Consider the following 16,981-nt stretch of genomic DNA (forward strand, 5'->3'; position numbering starts at 1 on the left):
GGCTGAAGATGGACTTCCCGGTATTGCAGATGTAGCCACAGCCACAAGGAAAACAACAGTGAAAAGAAAGAAGGCAGATGATGGAGGAGGAATACAAAAATCCCCAGCAGGCTTGGAGGAAGAGGGGAAGAATCTAGACCATGTGCCCTATAAAGTGATGATGATTTTGTTGATTTGAAATCAATGGGAGTTAGGTGCCTAAATACATGTGAGGATCTGGGCCTCAAACATGGTGGCGATAAGCGTGGTATAAGGGACCAGACCAAAGCCCATTGAGATCAATGGGAAGATACACCCCCATCCAGGCTGCTCCCCCAGGTCACCTCCAACACCCCCCCCAGGGCTGCTCCCCCAGGTGACCACCTGACACCGCCCAGGACTGCTCCCCCAGGTCACCCCTGACACCACCCCCAGGTCACCCCCCGACAGCGCCCCCAGGGGTGCTCCCCCAGGTCACCCCCCAGCACCCAGGGCTGCTTCCCCAGATCACCCCTGACACTGCCCCCAGGTCACCCCCCCGCCACCGCTCCCAGGGGTGCTCCCCCAGGTCACCCCCCAGCACCCCCTCCCCCAAGTCACCCCCCAGCACCCAGGGCTGCTCCCCCAGGTCACCCCCCCCCGGGCTCCTCCCGCAGGTCACCCCCGACACCGCCCCCAGGGCTGCTCCCCCAGGTCACCCCTGACTGCCCCCAGGTCACCCCCCGACACCGCCCCCAGGGCTGCTCCCCCAGGTCACCCCCCCCGGGCTCCTCCCGCAGGTCACCCCCCGACACCGCCCCCAGGGCTGCTCCCCCAGGTCACCCCCCCCGGGCTCCTCCCCCAGGTCACCCCCGACACCGCCCCCATCCAGGCTGTTGCTGCCGCCACCTTCCCCTCCCCCCACCGTCGCGTGGCGTTCCAAAGCACCGCTCCCGAGCGCCGATTGGTTGTGACGTCCGGATGACGCCCTGGACGATTGGCCGCGGCGGGTCCCGGAAGCGCCCCCCCCCCCCCGAGGCCGCGGAGAGCGGAGCGGCGCTGCCGGGTCCTGCCGCTCCGTGACCCCGCCGGCGCCGCCATGAGCCTCCGCGCCTCGGTCAGCGAGTGTCTGCGGGACTGGGAGGAGCTGCAGGGCGGCTTCCAGCACGTGCAGGTGCCGGGGCAGGGGCAGGGGCAGGGGCAGGAGCTGGGGGGGGGGCGGATGGCAGGTGCCGGGGAGCTGGGCGGGGAGGGGCAGGTACCGGGAGAGGGGCAAGAGCTGGGGGGGGGGAGAGGGGCAGGAGCTCGGGGGGGGGAGAGGGACAGGTGCTGGGGGGGGGCAGGTACCGGGAGAGGGACAGGAGCTGGGGGGGGCAGGTACCGGGGGCGGGGCAGGCGGCAGGTGCTGGGGAGCTGTGGGGGAGGGGCAGGTACTGGGGAGGGGCAGGTGCTGGGGGGGGAGCGGCAGGCGCTGGGGAGCTGTGGGGAGGAGCGGTGGGTATTGGGGAGGGGCAGGCGGGGGGGTGGCAGGGAGCTGGGGAGGGGCAGGCGGGGGGGTGGCAGGGAGCTTGGGGGGGGAGTAGCGGGAGCAGCGGGAGCTTGGGGGGGAGCTTGGGGGGGAGCAGCGGGAGCTTGGGGGGGAGCTTGGGGGGGAGCACCGGGGAGCTTGGGGGGGGAGGGGCAGGCACTGGTGAGCTGGGGGGGGCATGTGCCAGATACTGGGGAGCTATGGGGGGGGGCAGGTCCCGGGGGCAGGCGCTGGGGAGCTATGGGGGTACCACAGTGCCTGTCTCCAGGGCTGGGGCTCCCTCACTGTCAGGGCTGGGCTGGGAGCACTATCTCACTGCTGCCCAGCTCTGGGCTCCACGCTGCAGGCCCAGCAGGCCGGGGGCAAGGAGACCAGAGCGAGGCCTCTCCCTGGAGGCGGCAGCAGGTGCATGTGAGAAGCAGCCACTGGGCCCCAGCAGCCTCTCCACACTCTGGGGGCTTCACAAAGCTGCTTCGAACCTGCCCCCTCAGTAAGACACTGACAACCCACCCCGACGCGCACCTGGGACGCAAGCTGTGACTTGCCTGCCGAGAACCCCGCGATTGTGGCGGTGAAGTTGGCTAGCATGCCTCGCTGCCACCCACAGCCTCTCAACCGTGCCCTGCGTGTCCCTGCGAAATGCTGACCCTTGCACTGTGCCCACAAGGGTGGTACACCCAAGCTCTGGTGGGAAGAGGGGGGCATACATCTTGGAGTTGAGGACCCTCCACTAAAAATACCCTGCCAGCCCCCCCCCCCCCCCCCCAGTTCCAGGGGACTCCAGCACTTCCACTGATCACAACCGTTGTGCTGTGTGGGGGCAGAGGCCGTAAGGCAACCAGGTCACCAACAATTAACAGCTTCATGGGAAATTCCCGCCCCTCTCCCCCACCTTACAGGCCCCTCAGTGGGCAGTCATACAGGCCATGGAGTGCTGGTATGATGTGGCACTGCCTTTGGAGATGCATTCATCCAGTCCTGTATTGTTCAGGGTGGATGTGGTACACGAGTAACTGCTGATTTTAGAATATCTCTAGTCTCCTTTATTTGTATGTTGCCAAAGGTTCTTGCCTCAACAGGTCTAAACATTTGCAAAAGAACTTTCTTAAAACAACAATCTGTAATCTCTGGCTCTGGCGGAAAGCAGATAGTCAAGGCATGCAAGAGTGGCCATTTTGAGCATCTATTCTCATTTATTTTTATGTCCAATATTAATCATTCTACCTCAGTAGTCACCCATATATAAATGCATAGTGAGAACTGGTCCTGCTGTGGCCAGTCAAGCTTCTAGTCTGGAAGGAATTTTTATCTTGACTTTATTCATGCTGTGGCAGGGAGATGTGGGGGGAATGGTGGCCTTTAATGGAAGTATAAGGCTGCTGAGTGAATTGTGACCCAGTGATCCTTATCTAGTGTCAAAACACACACTGGAGGTGTGATCTCAGGCAAGGGTAGAAGAAAAAAGAATAGAGGTGAAATAGCAGAGAACCATGCAGTCCCCATGTTGTATCCCTGTCTGTGAGAAGCAAGAGGTTTTAATTGCTGCTAAGCTTATCATTCAGTAACTGAGTCTACCATGTTTGGCTGTCAGTTTCTCTCATGTACACTTTGTCAGTCAGTGATCAGTGGAGTGTTGGTGACCTTCCCGTTCACACTTCCTTTGCTATGTCTCTCCTGCTTTGTCACATACTGGCTATCTGCTGTCCTTGACAATCAGGACAAAACAGTCTCATTGGCTGGGGAAGCCCTCGTGTGTGTTTGGGCCGAGCTGTTTGGGATTTACATCTCTTGTGGATGCAGCTGGAAAGGAAACAATCATTTTAAGGTCTCTTTCGGAAGTCTGTTGTCTGTGGACAGGTTCAAAGATGCATCTGTTTTACTGGTAGGCTCCCTGCCTCTTGACTATTTTCCTTTTGGTAAATGATTGAATGCTTTATTGTGTTCACTATGGAGTGAATACACTACAGTGTGTTTGTCCGCCTGCTTGGTGTGATTTACATGACAGTATGTGTAGTATATGTTCTTCTCCAAAGCATTTTGTGATCTACTTGGTATGAATACACTTTAACTCCCCTCCTCTCCACTTGGTTCTTGTCTATGGTACTTGGGTGGTTCCTGTGTCAGTTAGATCCAAGACCTACTGGTGACATGCTTTAGGGGAGAAGATTCCTCTGTCCATGTCCTTTTGATGGAGACCAAGGATACAGAGTATGCTCAGGACAGCCTTTCTTCACCGGCTCCCCTCGGATGCTGATGGCTTTTTCCCTCTTGGGACAGTCTGTGAAATTCCTAATCAGTCACTCAAGCGGCCTTGCAGAACAAGATTTATTAATACGAGAAAGAGATCAGATTCAAAGGGGGCGTCTCAAAGTCATCTAAGTGATGCAGCACCAAGTCCTGCTTTTAGAAATCCCACCCCAGAACAGCAAAGCCAGCTTGCATGGCATATGTAGCGCCGCGTTCTACAAGAGGGACGTGTGGTATAATGGATAGAATGCTAGACGAGGACTTGGGAGACCTGGCCTCAGTTTTGTCTCAGCTGCAGGCTACCTGTGTGTCCTGGGGTACGTCGCTGTGTCCTGTGCGAAATGGGGTAAAATTTCCTTGCCTCACACCTAGTAGTTATACCAAATAGTAGAGGAAAGGGCATATTTAGAACCTTATACTGAAAGGTTTGTTATCTATTTTAGGGCCGTATATGGCCCCTGTCACTCTAAAAGATTAGGAGGTGCTCAGATACTAATCTTCAGCACCCCTGTGAGGTAGGGAAGTACCACTTCACAGATGGCAAACTGAGGCACCGCGAGACCAAGTGACTTGCCCAAGGCCACACACAAGTCTGTGGCGTAGCAGGGAACTGAACCAGAGCCTCCCAAGACCTAGCTAGTGCGTAACCCTTAGGACCATCCTGCTCCTTTAATAGTTGAGATTAGTGACCGTAAAAATTTGCTTCTGCTGTGACTCCATGGATGAGTTAGACATTGTGCCTCCTGCTAGGAATCCCCGGTGCAAAGTGCAGTGAACCTTGCCACAGATTACCCAATGTTTCCGTTCTCTGGCGAGGCACACAGGGCTGCTGTCAGTGGAGCTGTACGTTGTTACACCAGGACTCAGCTTGTCCCGGAGCTGCGGCCACAGATGACTAACCACTATCAGGGCTGTGACTTCAGATGGGGCATCCGTTGCTGAGGACTAGGGAAGGGGTTACGCTCTAGGGAGACGCTCAGCCTCGGGGAGGGGGACACACTAGGCATCGGTGAAGGTCTTTTGAGTGCCCCTGCGTGGAAAGCTGTGGGAGTCCTGGCTCAGAAACAGCCGCCTCTGGTACTGTCAGTGGTTCCTAGATGTCTGGCTGTTGATGCATCTGCTTGAATGACTGCAGTTCTTGCCAAGTACTGTGTTCACGAAGGCTTTTACAGCTGCTCCGAACTTCTGAGTGTCGTGCCCAGTAATTTATGGGTGGCCAAGTCCCATTAACACACACCCAGCAGAGTACATGGGAGTTCTCTAGGAGTTAGTCATAGAGTCGGGGGTTTTCCAGCCCCACTGGTGGTTGTTTATGCATATTCCCTTTCAGCGGCTCACTGCCGGAGCCTAGGGGGAGGAAGCTGCTCAGAGAAGTGGGATTCCAGTAGCTCTGCAGAAATCAGGGTGGCTATACTGCTTGGCATGGGTTACAGCCAGGAATGAACTGTTGCAAACTTTCCCGTGCAGTTACAGCAATTTACCTCTACCCTACCCTACCCCCCAGCGTTCCAAGACCAGAGACTCTCAAGCACAAACTGCCTGGTGGTCTCTTGATTGGGGCAAATAGGGGCACCTGAGCGAGACCAGCCAACTCGTTTCACTGGTGTCTCAAGACGTGCTGGACTCCAAGCCCCCTGGTTCTGATTTACCAAGAGCATCTGTGTGCCTCTCCCCAGAAGAGTTAAGTGAAATGTACCAGAGTTGCTGTGTGAAGGGTTGAGGAGGCAGAGTGAGAAATGATGTAATCTGCTCTCATCCCCCACCCGCACAATATAAGGGACAGTCTTGTTCTTGGGAAAGCGACCTGCTCTTGAGAGACCTATCCTTGTTTTGCTCTTGATTTGGCCAATTTGTGAAAAGCAGGCAAAGATCTAATCTAACATCTTAACAGCTTCAGTTCCTACATCTTACCTGCTACAAGCAATGGGCTCAAGAACATGCCGTTTAAGAAGCAACTTGCGAGACGACAGCCCTCAAATATTCCACAGCGCGCTCAAAGCTGGTCTGCTTGCACCACAGTGTACAAATTAAAAGCCTGCAAATTTAAATTGGGTGGAGAATTGTTTTCAGCAAAGTAGAACTAACCTGCGGGACTCCCTGCTGCAGGACACAGATAAAAGTAATTAAAAAGATAGTGGCTAGAACACTGGGCTAGAGCTCAGACTTTGGTTGTGTTCCCAGTTCTGCCACTGACCTGCTGGGTGACCTTGGCCAAGTCATTGCGCTTCTCTGTGCCTCAGTTTCTCCAACTGTAAATGAGGATAATGATACTGACCAACTTCCTAAAGCATTTTGAGAGCTACTGGTAAAAGCTGTAGATTGGCTTGAGATTCTAGATCTTCAACTGAAGGTCCACTGTAAGACTAATTGTGAGCTCAGCTTTAATTCTCTAGTTGAAGGTGCTATTCTGAATTGTTCATCAATGTCAAACATGTAGCATCTCTCAGCAGACTTTCAAAAGAAGGGTAAGCGTTGATGTGGCAAGGGCTACCACTGAGTTCCTAAACATAAAACAAGGCAGGGCAGCATTTCAAAGACCATCCGTCCCAGGCTGCAGGACATAACCTCTGATCACCAGCTGGGGGAAGGTAGGGGCTCCTTCCTCCCGCAGGCTGTCAGTCAACACGGTAGGGGACCAGTCGATGTTACAGGGACACCTTCCCCTGAACCATCTGCCACAGTTGGAGGCTGGGCTCTTCACGGAAGAAACTTGTACAGATACAGACAGACATCATCTTCCTTTCTCTGTGTGTATATAAAGTCTGCTGCAGTTTCCACGGTAAACATCTGATGAAGTGAGCTGTAGCTCACGAAAGCTCATGCTCAAATAAATTGGTTAGTCTCTAAGGTGCCACAAGTACTCCTTTCCTTTTGCGAATACAGACTAACACGGCTGTTCCTCTGAAACCTGTCATTATGCAAGGCACTGCATTTAGCCGTATGGAGTGGAAATCTATCAACTGCATGAAGAAACTTGTACAGATACAGACAGACATCATCTTCCTTTCTCTGTGTGTATATAAAGTCTGCTGCAGTTTCCACGGTAAACATCTGATGAAGTGAGCTGTAGCTCACGAAAGCTCATGCTCAAATAAATTGGTTAGTCTCTAAGGTGCCACAAGTACTCCTTTCCTTTTGCGAATACAGACTAACACGGCTGTTCCTCTGAAAACTGGTCTATAGGGCGGCTTTTAGTTCAGCAGCTTCCCCTCTGTCACAGACAGGTCCCAGCTGTGCGCACTTCCTCCCCGGCTGGGTGGGAGGCTGCTGGGAAATGCTGAGTCAGCTGGCCCTGGCTGGCTCCCGGGCCTGGAAGTGAAATGGCAGCGTGGGGCAGGGAGATGCCCTAGGTCACCCGGCAGGGAACAGAAGCCAAGGTCCGAGGCCCAGTCTAGGCTTTAGCTGGAGGTAGCTCCTTGCCAACTACTTGCTCTCGGCAATGAGGAGCAATGGAACACAATGGGCAAGCTTATGCCAGCCGAACAGCGCCCCCTACAGGGTGGGGAGGGGGCAGGGGTGTGAGAGACCGTCTCTAAGGGAAGCTGAATCCCAGTTTGGGACTAAAGGGGGCGGGGGGATGAGATGCTTGGCTCTGGGCTCACTTCCCACTGCTTGTAGAGGCTGCATCAGGCCAGGGAAGCAAACCCCGCTTCTCCGGCCTCCCAGCATTTACCCAGTGAGTTTCCAGCCCCAAACGGAGGGGCAAATACACTTCCCAAGCGGATGCCACGAGTTGGCGGTGGAGCTGGGGATAGTTCTCAAAGGTCCTGCCTCCTGTTCCTCTGCTTGAATCCCCAGCCCACCCTCCCGCTCACACCTGCAGCCTCCTGGAGAATTAAACAGGCTCCCAGCTGAGGCACCTGGGCTCACCGCTGATCTGTCCTTTCCATTGCCAGGAGGCCCATAAGCTGTACAAGCAGAAGCTCGAAGAACTAACCAAGCTGCAGGATGGGATCTCCAGTTCCATTGCAAGGCAGAAGAAGCGGCTGAAGGAGCTGTCTCTTGCCTTCAAAAGGTAAGGAGTTACGTGGGACGACATAAGGAGATCCTTGCGGAACCCTGGTTGGAGGGAGCGTGGGAGCCTAGCGAGCAGCATTCCTACACCGTGGGGTGCTGATGGGGGGAGGAATGGTTTGGAGTAGGTGAACCATGGCGGCAGGGTAGGATGAAGGATCTGTTGTTTCTCTCATACCCTCCTTTCCTTTCTCCAGTCGTTCCTTCATCTCTTGCCCACATTAAACATCAGCTCCCCACGCTGACTTCCTAGGCTTAGAAAATTGGTGGATGCTTGTTCATGCTGGTTTACACCCTGCTTCCTCTTAGCCTAGGTCCCATTCAGAAACTCGGGGGCAGACCCAGGGATTAGCTCCCAGATTTCATCCCTCAGTTAGTTCTGAATTAATCTCTCGTTTCCTGCTGTCGCACTGTCCTGCAGTGGGACAATGTCACGCAGCTGCAGCTGGTGGTCCTTTTTGTCAGACCAAATCACATTCCTTTCCCCAGCTGCAAGTCCTCGATAACCGCCGAACAGGAAGAGTCCATCCGGGAGATCCAGAGCCTCATCAAAGAGAGGCAGAGCATCTTCTTTGAAATGGAGGCATATTTGCCAAAGAAGAATGGGTAAGAAGCCGTCCCATGGTCTTGGGGTCTTAGCCAGCAGTAAAAGGACTGAAGCTATTGACTTCTATACAGCCGTTACCAGAGATTGCTTGGGTTACCAGCCAAAAACTGCCCAGACTCTAGCAGGATGTCAGTGAGAGACCTGATACGCAGCTGGTGCAAGTTAATTTCTCATCGCTTCTTCTCAATCCCCGTCCTCCTGATTCAGTTTCCAAGCCCCCATTTCCACCGGGCTCGGGAAAACCTCAGAGTAACCAGCCAGAGACCGATTAGGCTAGGGGCCTTGGCACAGTGTGTTGCCAATTCAGAGCAGAGTATAACCCCTGGGGCTGGCTGCTTGGAGCAGCAGTGTCTTTGGACACCGCTGGCTTGATGCTCGCTCGCTCTCCAGCGTGCACTGGTGTTGCCCCGTGACCAGCAGGCCAACCTCCCGCTGGCTGGGCAAGAGGCCCATTAGTGGGGTGTTTGAACAGATGTTTATTCTAGGGTCACAGTCTCTCCTTAATGCAGTAAAGTGTGTGGGGGGGTGGGAACAGTGACAAATGCTGCTTAGTATCGCTGGTTAGGAAGGTGAGAGCCCGGGGGTGGAGTTAAGGTCCCACGCGAGATGTTTCGGGTGTGTTACCAGGCAGCGGAGCACAGGGCTGCCTGCGTTCCTGGTTCCCCCGCACAGCATCTGCAATGTGCTGCTAAGCAGGGAGCCTTCCATTCAGCAGTTACTCTGCAGGCTGGCAGAGCGGCAGTAACCATCGCAGTCCTGGGGCGGGAACGGCCCCATATTTTGCCTGATGTGACGTGCAGGGTTCCTGTCTCCATACCCCGCTTGTGCTAATGGCTGCCATTAGTGACTTTCCTAAATCCTCCTGCCATTGACTTGGTTGTGACAGCAGCGGCCCCGATTTGGTCCAGAGTTCTCGTCCCCAGCAAGCGCTGCCTGCGGACCCTCGTGAGCACTGGTGGGGAGGTCCTAGGGGGCACAGGTTCTGCACTTGGCCATACTTATCCAGACTGCTGCGGGTGCCTGAGGCAGCCTTGGGCAGAAGCCACCTTCCGCTGTGCTAATGACAGACCTGTGGCTGTGTCCTTGACAAGTGGAAAATGGATGGGCGCCTGTCCCAGCCGGTGTTCCCACCAAGAGACCGACAGATGAATGAATCAGCCTACATACGTCTGCACTGAGCGTGAGCGTAGTAATGCTTGGCGTTCAAGCCTGTACAATGCCTGTGTGTGATAGCCATGCATTAGCCACGCAGCAGGAGCCCTTTCAATCTCGGATGCAAGTCCGGCCACTGTCCCGGCGGTGCAGCTGGCTCCCCGCCCCAGTGGGCGGGAGGGGGAGTGCTGTACACCTCCTGCGTATGTTCTCACTTCTCCTTCTGTTCTCTTCTAGGCTGTACCTGAGTCTGGTGCTTGGGAACGTGAATGTGACTCTACTCAGCAAGCAGGCTAAGTAATGCCCCTCTGCTATCCATCTGTTTGCGGCCGCTTATGGGCAGTAGAATTCCCTTTGCTCTTGGAGAGGCGGGACGTCTTCTGCCAGCGCGTGAGCGTGTCTGGCCGTGACCCTGGCCAAGCTGAGCTGCAGTGCTCAGCACTGACAGGCACTCTTCCCCGTCCCAGCATCCGCAGAGACCCTCTTCCGCCAGCAGACTGATTGTCACACTGACCCTCCCCAGGGCTGGGTTTAGGACACTCCCTTCCCTAGAGTTAACCTCTGACACCTGACCTTCTCTTGCATGTTCTTACAACTGTCCTGCCTCTGGCAGGGGTCTTTCGGTCAAGCCTTGATGGGAGATGTACTGGGAAAACGCAGGTTTGTTAGTGGTTCAGTAGGTGGCATTCTTCCCTCCCCGTTAGGGTTGGTGGGTTGGGGCTGGTGTAAGGGCAGGTGGAGCCTCTGGCAGCACAGAGACCCCTTATGCCATGTTGGGACATAATCCAAGACTTGCTCAACCAAGAGCCCCAGCACCCTTCCCTACAGCATCGTGGGTCTCCTGACCGAGACCCAGTAGCTCACAGTTCAAGCTGGTACGGCCGCAGGGTCGCTCAGGTTTACCCGGTTGCTCTTTGTAACTCCGGGAGATGGCCCTTGTCCACTGATCGTTGCCTGAAGACTGGGCTTATTCTCCGCACACCATGACCCTTCGCTGTGCTTCCCTGCAGGTTTGCTTATAAAGATGAGTACGAGAAGTTCAAGCTCTACCTCACCATCATCCTGCTCATCATCTCCTTCTCCTGCAGGTTCCTTCTCAACTCCAGGTGAGTCTGTAGCGAGATGCTCACTAAGCCATGTGGGCAGCCTTACAACAGAGACCATTTCCTGGGCTGAAAGCAGGGTCTGCTAACAGACTGCTTAGGTGAGGTGCATGGGGCTCATGTGGAAGGTGCCGGGTTGAGTAGCTTCTGACTCAGGCTGCCATCCCCGAACGATGGGAACCAAACTGCAGACTGGTGCCTCTATAGGATCCTGCAAGGACTGTGGGGCTACAATAGGATTGCTGGAGGTAACAAGATCTTGAGCTGAAACATTCCCCTGGTGGGCTGGAGATGGGATCCTGGACAACGGACTGGAAAGGGGACGGTCACGTCTCCCCAGCTTGGATCCGGTTTGCAGGCATGCAGTGTGTCTGTTGCTAGCCCACTGGGTTCTGATGTGGTTGAGGCTGGCCGGCCATGGGGAACGGTACCCACCTGGGGGAGCAATCCAGGTGCTGAACAAGGCACCTCCACAAGTTGCCACCCCACAGTAGGGTGGGATTTTCCTGGTGTCTGTTCTGCAGTAAATTTCCATCTCATTAAAGGCGTGAGGGATGTAGCATCCAAGGGGTAGCATGGCTGGACCGGGTCAAAGATCTGTAACTGGCTCGGGAATCAGGACTCTCCAAATAGCTGGTGACCCTTTTGCATGCTCACACCCTGGCCAGTCGGTGTCGCTGTACCTGTCTCAGCACCTGGGTTAACATGAGAGGCTTCCACTCCTCTCGGTGTGGCTGGAGCAGCTCCCCACTGAGACCAGAGCTGGTGGCCCCCACTGAAATAACTGCACACTTGGAAATACCCATTCGGGGGTGCGCTCAGACCCCTGGCTTCTCAAAAGTGTGCTCCTGTCTTTATTCCAGAGCCACACCACTGCTTTCAAGTCCTTCCCAAAGAGCTTGACCTTATGTGAGCAGGTTAGGCTGTTTCAGTCTTACATTCCCTGCACTTGTTTCCTGCGTCCTGCCATGCCGCGCCCCTAGAGGCTATCCCAGAGCTTGCCTCTCAGCAGCATGCGGGTCAGGAGTGGGAATGCACCAGAGAGCTTGCGTTGCGTGGCATCCCTGCCTCCCTGCGGCGCTGGTGTGGCTGTTCCCAGCAGTTCCGTGGTAGCGGAAGCTGTTTAGTGAGCCAGACACTCAGCCCCAAGCTGTTGCTCTGCACGTGGGCTGAACGCTCCTGCAGGGGGGCGTTCAGAGTCGCCCTGCAGTGATGTCTGGCTGGTCCCCGGTGGAGCCGCAGAGACCCTGCTCTGCTCCCCCTCTTCACCGTCCGCTTTGTGTGTGACAGGGTGACGGACGCTGTCTTTAACTTCCTGCTGGTCTGGTACTACTGTACCCTTACCATCCGCGAGTGCATCTTAATCACCAACGGGTCCAGGTGAGCAGGGTCCCGCCCTCCCATCCCACAGCTGAACCCATCTGAGCCCTGTGTCCCCAGCCTCGCCAAGGAGGGGCAGCACACAGGCTGAGCAGACCGACGCCTGCCTGCTGCATTAGCCTCTGCTCCTAGAGCTGCCCCGAGCTCCAGGGGAGCGGGCGAAAGACCCCCCCCACTCGGGGTCGCCTCTGCTAACTGGGAGAACAGCTTGCTCAGTATTGTGAAGCACTCCCCGGGGGGGGTCAGCGGTGTCTGGGATGGGGCCATGGGAGGAGAACCAACAGCTTCAGGGGTAGCAGTTCGAGCATCCTGGCTCGCTGATTACAGCCTGGGCACGGCAGTCACTGCTTCGTGCCAAGCTGAGCATCTGCCCTGGCCCTGTTTTCTGCCCGCTCCTTGTGAGCGGGGGGGAATTGATGGCCTGTCTCCTCTGGCTGGAGGGGCCAGCCTGGCCCTCACCTCCCTTGCAAACCTAGCCCCACCTGTGTGGGAGTCTAAGTCTGTCTCCCTCTTCTCTGATCCCCCAGAATCAAAGGCTGGTGGGTTTTCCATCACTACGTCTCTACCTTCCTCTCAGGCGTCATGCTGACTTGGTGAGTCTCCATCTCTGCCTGTCGCTGTGGATCCTGCATCATCCTGCCCTCTCCTCCCTGGTTCACAGTTGGGTCACGATGAGTTAGAGGACAGATTTCACCTGGGCGGGCTCTTGCCAACCTCCCCCTAAATTGGGTCCTTGCAGCCCTTGGGGCCTGAAAGGGAGTAGCCAGGGGATGGGGCTGTGGGACACACGCAGATAAAACCCATGGAGCAGGCTGATGCCAGCAGGGCTCTCCCTACGCGGTAATGCGCTGAGCATCCCCAGCCGTCTCTTCTCTCCCGCAGGCCAGACGGGCTCATGTACCAGATGTTCCGAAACCAGTTCCTCTCCTTCTCCATGTATCAGAGTGAGTGTCCCTGTGTGGGCGGGGAGCAAGCCTGGGTGCTGGGCTTTGGAAACCAGGGCTGCTTGGAACCGCCCAGCGGGAGCCCCCAGAGCAGCGGGCTGGCGGCTGCGTCCCTCTCCTGTTGGCCTGTTTCAGCCATGCCCTCTGGGTCCACAGCGCTTACAGGGGGTTCTTTGATGGGCCGGCAGGGGCAATGAGACGGTTTCTCCTCCCTGGCGCTCCGCAGGCTCAGGAAGCGGTGACGGAGCACTGGCCTGGCCTGCGTAGGGCACTGCCCGGAGCTGGGAGGGCCTGTTGCAGGCCAGTGGATTGCACGCTGGCAGTTGGGCAGGAATCTCCCCTCCCTGAAGCTCTCCTCTCCTCGCAGGCTTTGTGCAGTTCCTCCAGTATTACTACCAGAGCGGGTGCCTGTACCGGCTGAGGGCCCTGGGGGAGAGGCACAACATGGATCTCACCGTGGGTAAGTTGCTTCCCGTCTTCCCACCAGTGGCCAAAGCCGAAACAGAGCCCGCCGCTGCCTGCCCAGGCGGGAAGCTGCAATCTACCTCCCAGCTGGCTGTCGTAGCAGCAGAGACGCTGGCTTGGAAACGATCAGGCCCCGACCCTGACTTCGTGCCCGTGGGGCAGCTTGGCCCATCCTCAAACTCAGTGCAGCCCGTCGGCCATTTGAGGGCCGGAGCAGCCCTGCTGCTCTCACCCTGAGGCGCCTGTTGGTGTTCCCCTCGCTGGCGTTACGGGGTGTGACAGGGTGACGGACGCTGTCTTTAACTTCCTGCTGGTCTGGTACTACTGTACCCTTACCATCCGCGAGTGCATCTTAATCACCAACGGGTCCAGGTGAGCAGGGTCCCGCCCTCCCATCCCACAGCTGAACCCATCTGAGCCCTGTGTCCCCAGTCTCGCCAAGGAGGGGCAGCACACAGGCTGAGCAGACCGACGCCTGCCTGCTGCATTAGCCTCTGCTCCTAGAGCTGCCCCGAGCTCCAGGGGAGCGGGCGAAAGACCCCCCCCACTCGGGGTCGCCTCTGCTAACTGGGAGAACAGCTTGCTCAGTATTGTGAAGCACTCCCCGGGGGGGGTCAGCGGTGTCTGGGATGGGGCCATGGGAGGAGAACCAACAGCTTCAGGGGTAGCAGTTCGAGCAGCCTGGGGTTGGGTCATCCCGCAAATGTCTGCCTCACTTGGGGCCACTGGGCATGTTTCTCTAGGGTACCTGGCTCAGTCGCTCTCCGGCTGGACTACACCTCCTACGGTGCACCGCTTCTCCCCTCCGAGTGCGAGGAGGGCACGCCTCAGAGGGGTCCCCGGCAGTTGTGCATCACGGGAGATGTAGTCCTGCCAGAGGTCCCAGCCTAGAGAGGCGAAAGGGAGTGCAGACCCTCTGGACTACAACTCCCATGAGGCTCTGGCACCAGTTGGAGTGGGAAGATTTTGGTTCCTTTTAAAATTTTCTGCAATCAAGTTTTCTTGTAGATAGAAACTTTTGAGCCGCCTTACCATTAACCCGCAGCATGCCACACGCACCCCTCCTTGCTTTCCAGCACTCTTCCCTGGCTCTCTAAGATGCTGCTCACCCAATAAAGGCCGTCTCCTACAGCGGGCGGCCCTGCCTGGAAGCTAACGCCTCTCTCGGGGCTGTGGGATCCTTTAGGACACCAGGGTTGTCCCTGATGTCTGTGTCCCTTGTGTGTCCAAGGCTGCATGGCTCTTGGGGCTGGCTGAATCCAGCCCCGTACTCACAGCTGTAAGGCACGGAGTTCTAAGGCCCCCTTCATGTCCTGTCTCTGCAGAGGGCTTCCAGTCGTGGATGTGGAGGGGCCTTACTTTCTTGCTGCCGTTCCTCTTCTTTGGCCAGGTGAGAACGCACCGTCCGCCAGGGGCGGCTCTCTGCCTGTTGGCAAGGGGGCTGTGCCGCCCAGAAAGCACTGCTGTAAAGGATCGGGGATTCTCAGGGGTTTAGCAGCGCTCGCTCCTAATTCCATCAGCCTTGGAGACAGATGAGAGGGAAGGGGCACGAACGCCATGGGCTAGCGTGCTACCGCCCAGGTGCCAGGGGAGGAGAGATTCCAGGCCGCGTTAGTGCGAGCAGAGTGCCTGGGAGATGCTGGCGTCTGGCAGGTGCAGGAAGCTGGGGAGCGGGACGGCCCCTCCGGCTGGAGATGTGCATAAAACAAGGCTCCTTAAATACTTAAACCAGCATCTCTGCTGAGCAGCACCTGCTCTTGCCTAGTGAGTTGGGCTTTTCAGAGGCAGAGCTACCCCAGATCCCAGCGATGTTCAGGAAGAGCTGCCAAGTGCCTCAGGCTAGGTATTTGGGTAGCAGGAGGCAAGGCCCATGGTGCTGCTCTGGGACACGTCCACGCTTGGGGACCATCTTACATGAGTCTCTGTGAAAACCGTCCCTTAACCCTGTGTCTCCTTCAGTTCTGGCAGCTTTACAACGCAGTCACCCTCTTCCGTCTGGTCAGACATCCGCAGTGCAAGGAATGGCAGGTGAGCGAGCGACCCAGGCGAAGGGAGCATGGAGGGTGGGGTGGTGGAGCAGGGAAGTGAGATGATACCTTGGAAACTGCCGCCCCCGGGCCCCTCTCGCTGCCAGCCCTTCTCCTCCCAGCAAGATGCCCAGGCAAGAGGGAAATTACTTTGTGTGTGGTGGGTGCAGCCATTCTGCTGTGTAAGGATCACAGATTCTGGCAATCTCCTCTCCTCATTCACTGCCTGCTGCCGACTTAGCTGGGGCATGTGCAGTCTGGTCGCCAGGCTTCCTCCCTCCCCTTAGGGGGGTCAGAACAGGGGTGAAGGGCCCACCTGTGCCCTCAGCACAAGGAGCTCAGGTCTAGTCCCTCCCCCCGTGCTGAGGCAGGAATATGTCCACATGCAGCAGCCGAGACATGCAGAGAGGTCTGAGCCAGGCTGCAGGGAAGAGACAGAGCAGTGTGATGGATGGGCCGTGGCCCCTCTCGCTGGCCACGGAGATCCCAGCTCAATACCCCTCTTGGGCTCCTGCTGGTGGGTTAATTCTAGTGTCTCCTATCAAACTCTCAGGTTCTCATGTGCGGGCTCCCCTTCTTCGTGCTCTTCGCGGGGAATTTCACCACCACCCTGCGGGTCGTCCACCAGAAATTCCAGAACCAGAAGCAAGACGCGAAGGCCAAGTGAGAAGAGGAGCTGATGGGGGGGGGGTGTCTCGCTCTCTCCAACCCCCCCCCCCATCTCCTAGCCATAGTCCAGGCTTTGCTATCCGACTCTCCTCCTCATCCCTTGAACACATGCCCGTTCCTCAGAGGCAGGCCTGTGCAGCCAACCTCAGGGGAATGTGTCTGATCCAGTAAACCAGGCTGCTGAAGTCCATCGCACCTGACTGGTGCGAGGCTCCCTCCCAATCCTGGCCCCAGGAAATGCTGCCTTTAGTTGGAGCCGCTGCACACCTGCTGCGATGCAGGAGGATGGGAGCAATCTCCCCTGAGGGCACCGTGGCCAGCCAGGCAGTCATTGTCCCACTCTGCCCCCGAAGCGGCAGGGACTGCATTACCCCCCCCCTTTGCTCCAGAATTGGGGTGACTAGGGCAATTACTCCAGACCCACCTGTGCTCAGCTCTGATGTTAATGTGACCCCTTTCTTAGGGGTCAGGCCAAACCACTACCATGAATACCCAGCTCGCTCCAAGTAACCTGGGAACTGAATTCCCCGTTACAGCTGGTGGGGCAAAGCCTCTTACCTGGCTTCTGCTCTGAACACTCCTGTGTGGACAGCTGGGCCTGAGGGGGAGGGAGCAACCCCCAGCCCTGACCTTATTCCCAGCTCCCCTTCCCATGGACAGTGCTGCTGAGACACAAGGGGTGAACGGCTCAGCAACCATCCCCTTTGCATGGAAACGGGCTCCTTATTGGTGCTGAGTCCCCAGTGGAAGTGCTCCGGCTGCGGGAACCAGGCTCTCCCAGCCCCATCGTGGGAGCAGATTCCCTAAGGCCTGGCTCTTATCTCCTTCGAGTGATGGAGAAAACATGCTTTGTAACTGTTCTGACCTCTTTACTACAGAGGTGGCGG

At 56.8% G+C, this 16,981-nt stretch overlaps 1 protein-coding gene across 2 annotated transcripts; it reads left to right on the top strand.

The window, feature by feature from the left end:
- The first annotated feature begins 966 nt into the window (after window positions 1–966).
- TMEM120A (transmembrane protein 120A) lies at window positions 967–16,220 on the top strand. 2 transcript variants are annotated; one of them, XM_048823704.2, is made up of 12 exons: window positions 967–1,132; window positions 7,630–7,748; window positions 8,237–8,353; window positions 9,744–9,803; window positions 10,517–10,612; window positions 11,900–11,989; window positions 12,517–12,582; window positions 12,872–12,933; window positions 13,301–13,393; window positions 14,724–14,788; window positions 15,358–15,426; window positions 15,979–16,220. In XM_048823704.2, the coding sequence occupies exons 1-12, from the start codon at window positions 1,058–1,060 to the stop codon at window positions 16,090–16,092; spliced, it is 1,026 nt and encodes a 341-aa protein (XP_048679661.1). In that variant the 5' UTR covers window positions 967–1,057; the 3' UTR covers window positions 16,093–16,220. The 2 variants fall into 2 exon arrangements, with proteins under 2 accessions (XP_048679661.1, XP_048679662.1); XM_048823705.2 differs by lacking the exon at window positions 12,517–12,582.
- Window positions 16,221–16,981: the final 761 nt, after the last annotated feature.

Source organism: Caretta caretta, chromosome 17 (assembly GCF_965140235.1).
Source record: "Caretta caretta isolate rCarCar2 chromosome 17, rCarCar1.hap1, whole genome shotgun sequence".
In the NCBI taxonomy this organism is placed as follows: Eukaryota; Metazoa; Chordata; order Testudines; family Cheloniidae; genus Caretta; species Caretta caretta.

Bases quoted from the DNA above. Each gene is read 5' to 3' on its own strand.
- TMEM120A (XM_048823704.2), top strand. From the start codon at position 1,058: ATGAGCCTCCGCGCCTCGGTCAGCGAGTGTCTGCGGGACTGGGAGGAG. The intron at 14,789-15,357 runs GTGAGAACGCAC...TGTCTCCTTCAG, and splicing joins CGTTCCTCTTCTTTGGCCAG to TTCTGGCAGCTTTACAACGC. The intron at 15,427-15,978 runs GTGAGCGAGCGA...TCAAACTCTCAG, and splicing joins CGCAGTGCAAGGAATGGCAG to GTTCTCATGTGCGGGCTCCC.